The sequence below is a fragment of the Myotis brandtii genome, unplaced genomic scaffold, assembly GCF_000412655.1.
Source record: "Myotis brandtii unplaced genomic scaffold, ASM41265v1 scaffold1260, whole genome shotgun sequence".
Taxonomy (NCBI): Eukaryota; Metazoa; Chordata; class Mammalia; order Chiroptera; family Vespertilionidae; genus Myotis; species Myotis brandtii.
In genome coordinates, this window is record NW_005354426.1 from 516,030 (window position 1) to 522,178 (window position 6,149).

Here is a 6,149-nt window from a genome sequence, read left to right on the forward strand (position 1 = left end):
GGGTGGTGGAGGCAGAGGTGGTGGAGGCAGAGGTGGAGGTGGAGGTGGTATTGGGCGTCAGCTTCCTCTTGGAGTTCTTTTTCTTCCTGCTTTTCTGCTCCTCCTTTGAACAAAGCAGGTGGGCAAGTTGGCCAGCAGGGCGGGCCGGGCCTCAGGTGCTGGGCAGGCAGGCAGGGAGCAGCCCTCACCACCCTGGACCCAGGGGAGGCAGGTCCCTGTGCATGAGGCCTCTCCAGGGGGCCGAGAGGGCTGGGCCAGTGCCTGCGTCCCTCAGGGCGGGGCGGGCCTGAGGAGGGCACCACGCTCCCTCATTCGGGGGGTGCCCTGCACAGGGGACCATGTGGGATGCGGCACTAAGCTCGGCCCTCCTCCGTCACACTGCTCTGAGCCGCCTCGGGACTCTTGGCTCTAGAATGTTCACTGTGGTCCTTTCACCTCCTCAGGTGCCCAGATGGGGTCGGGCCTGGTCTGGGTGACACCCGAGAGTCCGAGACGCTCTCTTCTGAGGGAGCTGGGACCAGGAGGAGCTGAGGTGGCAAAGGAGGTGGACGGGGATGGCGCAGCCCCCTCAGCTCCATGAGGACAAGAGGAAGACGCCGGGTCTCCAGCCACGGGGGAGGCCCCGAGGAGCGGTGTCCCCCGCACCTGGGACAACGGTCCTCACCAAGACAGTGCGAGGGGCCCAGGCACTGGTTCCCACCATCGCCCCCACCCCCCGTGGGGACTCGGGGGCCTGAATAAAGCAACACTCAAATCCCCTCAGCTGTGCCAGCCCTCAGCACGGGGGGCTTCTGCACCGGGTGGGGCCCTCCTCACCTGCTGGGACAGCTTGGCTGCAGCGGCCGCCAGCCCGGTCTCGATGGAGGCCACTCTGGTCCCCTCTCGAACAGGCCTGTCCTGCCTCGGCACCGAGGGGCCGACCCTCGCTTTGGGAAAGAAGGGCAGCATGCCTCAATGGGCGGCCCGCACTGCGGGCACCCCTGGGCCCACCCCAGCCCAGCCTGCTCCTGAGCCCAGGGACACCTCACAAGTTGGGGAGGGTCAGTGAGAGGCCCAATTGGGTAGGGGATCCCACCCAGCAAGGCAGGAGCGGGCAGGAGGGGGTCATGTGGAAAGCGGACAAGCCCCCCCGCCCCCCCACTGGCTGCCATCTGGGGGCCAGAAGCAAAGGCGGCTCTCCCGGGCTGCTCACTGAGAAGAAACTAGGGAGGGGCTGGCCCACCCGGGGCACCACCCCAGCCCACCCAGGAGCACCTGGCACCAGGCCCAGGAGAGCAGCAGGCAGGGACACCCCTCTCGCCTGCACAGAGCCCCCGTGCCCGTGGCTGTCCTGTGGGTGTGGACGGAGCCCCTCCCGTCCCAGCACTACCTGTTGGGCTGTAGGGAGCGTCGTCTGAGGCTTTCCTCTTCTTGGACCGGGACTTGAAGACCGGGCTGTCCTCGTCAGACTCCAGGGAGGGGTACACTGCAGAGGCAAGGGGAGGGAGGGCTGAGCCCGGCCACCCGGGCGTGGGACTGCAGACCAGGGAACTGACGTCCTGGGAGCCATCCTCAGGGTGCAGAGCGTCGGGCACGGGGGGGCCCCAGAAACTACCCAGCCCAGGACCCCTTTAGGCTCAGAGAGGAGCAGCCACTGGGCAGCCGAGAGGCCCCATCCAGCCCCCGGGGGCACCTCAACAGCCTCGCCCACCCCAGCCTGACTGCAGCACCCCCGTTCACCCGTTCTTCTGAGAACGTCTCGTTCTCCGCCGCTACCAGAAAACAAACATCCTACGTCCACAGAGCTGATGGCTCTGAGCACCCCCAGCCCCGCCTCAGGGAGTCTCTGGAGGAGACAGGCTCACCCGGTCGCTCTAGGTGACTTGCAGGTGCCACCCCCCCTCCCGCACTTAAGTTGTGACCTTCACCCACCAGGACTTGTGGCACCTGAAACCCCAGCACCCACCCTGTGCCCGGAAAATGGCGATCACTCCACTTCAGTCAGCCCCGGGCAGGCCCCGGCGAGGCACGGACGTGTCCAGCAGATGGGGCAGGGCAGGCCCCCCTGGAGGGCTGTGGGGACGGGGGCACTGGGCCCCTGGCCCATCAGGGCTGCGCTGAAGGCAGGCCTTACAGCATAGGGGCAGCGCACTCCTAACCCTGGGGAGCGGGGGGCCTGTGTTAGCACGCTGTGCCCGTGGGGACGGACGCGTCCCTAGGCAGCTCCTTGATTCCAAATTCCCTTCTAGAGCCTGGACCCCAGAGCCTGGAGGGGCCGTGCCCCCGGAAGAAGACTGCACCCATGGCCCAGCCCGTAACTCACTGCCAGCTCAGACGCAGGCCACAGAGCCACTCTGAGCCTGTGTCTCATCTACGCGCAGACAGACGGTAGACGCAGCCTCAGTGCATCCACTAGTGTGGAATGGTGCAGCTGCATGGAGGACGGCTGGCCGGGACCTCAGGTGAAATGAGCTAAAACCTCCCACCCAGCGATGCCCCTCCCACGTATGTACCTGGGCACATGAGCACGGGCCACACAAACCCCTGCACACCAGTGTCCACGCAGCGCTCGTCACAACCAGCCCTCTGGAGTGCAGGGGGAGGAAGGGGCGCACGATGCGGGTGCACACTGTGTTCAGCCACCGCACTGTGTGGGGGTGCTCAGCCACCACGTGAGGGGCTGCCCCATGCTGCCCCGTGGTGAGCCCTGAGGAGAACGCCGACGAGAGAAGCCAGACACCAGGGCCACGCACTGCTGGATTCAGTGAACAAGACACCCAGGCTGACCAGGAGACAAGGTTACCAGGGGCAGCGACAGGCGGGGGAGCAGCTTCCTCTGGTGGGGTGACGGGCTCCGACTGGCTGTCGTGATGGTGGCACACCCTCTAAACACAGTAAACACCACTGAGCTGCACACCTTGTGTGTGTGTGTGTGTGTGTGTGTGTGTGCGCGCGCGTGCGCTGCCCCCACAGCAATGGTAACACGTAAGTCCTGCTCCAGCGGAGCCGGAGCCGGCAGGGCAGTCCTTTAACATTCCTCTTTATTTTCCCAGCCCCTTCCCCATACTGCATTGGAGCGGAGTGGCAGCCAAGGCTGCCAGGGGCATCCTCCCCTGGTGAGAGGGGAGGGGACTTGTCGCACGCCGGCCCAGGCCAGAGCGCAGCCCCAGCTGCACAGCGGAAGCAGTGCTATTATACCTCTGGGCCGCCAAGGTCACAGGACGGACACGGTCATTTATTCTCTTACCGGACGTTTGTCTAAAACCTGGACAAATACGCTGCCTTCGGGGTAGTACCGTTTACCTGGCCCGCAGAGCGCCTTTGCTTCAAGATGTGTTTGAGGCTAACAACCTGTGCATATTGCGCGGCGCACTCTAACAGGGGACGTTATGGTCTCTGAATTCTCTCTCCTAAGAAAGGCCAGCTCCACCGGCAGGCTCTGCGCACGCGCTCACCATAGTCCGAGTCCTTGAAGCAGGCGTCCAGGTGGTCCTGCTCCTCATAGTCGTCCAGGTCCACGCTGTGCTTGGCCGCCCTCTTCAGCAGCCTCTTGCCTGCGCTCTTGCTGCCCGCCCCGTTCTTCCGGGCGCCGTGGGCCGCCAGCGAGCTGCCCTTGGCCTGGCCGGCGCCCCACGTGGTCTGTAGGCAGGAGTCCGAGGCCTGCAGGTTGGCCATGGACAGCATTCCCTGAATGGCTTCCTGTGTGCTGGGGGAGGCCGGGGGCTGGCTGGAGGCACAGAGAGACAGGCATCAGACCCAGCCACAGCCCACGGCCACACATCCTCCCTCCAGTGATCAGTGGAGATGTGGGGAGGGTGGTGGTTGAAGACTTCCCGTGGAAATGGCCCCTCTGCCCTCCTCCAGATAGACAGAGGGGCGTAGAGAGGGAACACAGGGAAAAAAAGCAGAGGGAGGGGAGAAAGAGGGACAGAAGGGAGGTCATTGGCAGACTGAGGCCCCAAGCTGTCAGCCCCCCGCCACTCCAGCTGGTTGTGTCTGACATCCCCCCCGCCATGCTGCTTTCCCACCATGGACCCTGCCCTCAGTCACAGCCCACATGCTCCCCCCACAGTGCCCTCGAGGGCACCCTTCACTGGGGCACCACAGCACTCTCACTCCCATGATACGGTCTGCCCAGGTGGCACTCATGTTCTCTCTGTGACTGTGCCTTCGCCTGCAACTACATCTACACTCAAATCTACACCTGATCCTGTACACACATCTAACCTACACCCACACCTGCAACTGTATCTACACCTGGACCCACACCTACACCCACACCTGTATCTACACCTCTACACCCTACCCCCACCTATAGCCACACCCCACCTACACCTGCACCTACACCCCCACCTGTATCTGCATCTATACTCACACCCACACGTGCAGCTGCACCCCTACTTAAACCCGCATCTGCACCTCCACTTGCTCTGACCTCCACCTGTACGTCACCTGGCAGCCACAGCCCCACCTCAGCTCAGTCAGACCTTAGTCCCTCTCAGCCCCCAGGATGCACAGGCTGAAATGAGGCAGCTTCTCAATGCCACGTTCCCCCCCTGACCTCGCCCTGCTGCCCTCCAGCTCGGGCAGTGCTGTCCCCCAGCACCAGCATATGCTTTTCTGACCACGTCCTTGTCCCCTGCCCCATGCTTGAGCCCCTGCCGCCTCCCCTGGCTGCTCTGGCTCCCTCCCTCCAGAAGGACCTGCTCTGGCTTCTGAAACACCCAGTGCAGCCGGCACCACTACCCAACACCTGGTTATGTGTTGTCCTGGTTCTGGGAGGGGCAGGTGGGTGGCCCCTTTCCACAGAGCCAGGTCCAGAGAGCTCTGAACAGTCCAACCCCCCAGGCTGAGTCCAGGCTTCCTCCAGCAGCCTCCCTCCCCTTCTCAACTCCAGACCCTCTCAGAGGGCCCTGCCCAGCCTCCTCGAGTGTGGGGGGCAGGTCTCTGCTCCATGCCCTTCCCCTGTCCCACAGCCCACCCATGCCCCAGCCCACCCCTCTCACAGCCAGTGCCCCCAGGGATACCAGAAAGTCCTGGTGGCTTATACACGCCAATACCAATAAATGCCAGGGGAAGGAAGGCCTACTCGTGCACGAATTTTGTGCATCGGGCCTCTGGTATTCAATAAGACCATTAGAGCGAGAAGAGGTCAGGAGTACCTGCTCAGAAACAAGAGCCTCCCAAGACTGAAGCGGGAGGGGTGGGGAGATGGAGCTGACACAGAGGGCGCAGACACGCAGGACAGGCCCTGAGTCAGGGGCCCCTCGGCAAGTGTGGTCAGCAGCCATCCTGCGAGAAGCGCCGCTGGGCTCCAGGCCAAGCGGAGGGGGAAGGAGATGGGCAGCCCCCTCCAGCACCACCTCCCCCTCCCACCCAAGATGCACTGGCTCAGAGTGTTCTGGGGTTTCCCTGGAACTGAACAGGATTAAGTTCCTAAGCCACAAACAATAGGAAAATCAGGTAGAGTCAGACCACCCTGGTTCTTCAAGAACCCCCTGTCTGCCCCAGTGCCCAGGACTGGCCCCCTAGCACCATGACCTGCTCTGCCCACGAAGCATGAGCAAAGGGCTGCCCAGACTCTGTTGGGGGCATGGCGCATTGGGCAGCGTCACTGCTATACCATTCTCACGGATGCTCTGGGAAGCATGGGAGCTAGCAAGCCCACAACTGGCCCTCCACCCTCTGCACCAGCCCTGTGGAGGGAGGGCATGATATGGCCGGCCCTAAAGGTCTAGGTCCCTTACCCAGCCTCGGACCAGACAGACACCAGGCTTCCGAAGAGGATGGGAAGGTGGGGGCCAGAACCCTCCACCTGGAAGGTTCCCTAGAAGCCAGCCTCCCGCTCATACCAGCTGAACCCCGAGGCCCAGCTCAGCTGAACCCCGAGGGCCACCGCCGGGGCGGCATCTGTCCACAGCAGGCGCAGACCAAGGACGAAGGCTACGCAGTGCACATGGAAAGTCCCACCTTAATCCTCCAATTATCCTGCCAAGCCCTCTCCTTCCCCCAGAGGTAAACACGAAGCAAACCATCCACCAGAAATTAACATAGTTTCCTCCATTTTCTTCAGCTGATTTTTTCCAAACAGCAAATACTTAAAACAGAGCAAATGGACCATCAAACACTGACCTACGCTCCAAATGGGAGACTGGAGAGGGCCTGCTTGT

General features: G+C 63.0%; 1 protein-coding gene across 1 annotated transcript in view; it reads right to left on the reverse strand.

Annotated features, from left to right (window-relative positions):
• PHF2 (PHD finger protein 2) overlaps positions 1–6,149 on the reverse strand; it is a 51,750-nt gene that overhangs the window by 1,717 nt on the left and 43,884 nt on the right. Inside the window, exons 21-24 of the mRNA XM_014534201.1 lie at positions 3,435–3,706; positions 1,370–1,465; positions 817–926; positions 3–103 (exon numbers count right to left, since the gene is read on the reverse strand). Of these exons, the coding sequence (XP_014389687.1) occupies positions 3–103; positions 817–926; positions 1,370–1,465; positions 3,435–3,706 (579 nt within the window). The remainder of the gene's footprint in view (positions 1–2; positions 104–816; positions 927–1,369; positions 1,466–3,434; positions 3,707–6,149) is intronic.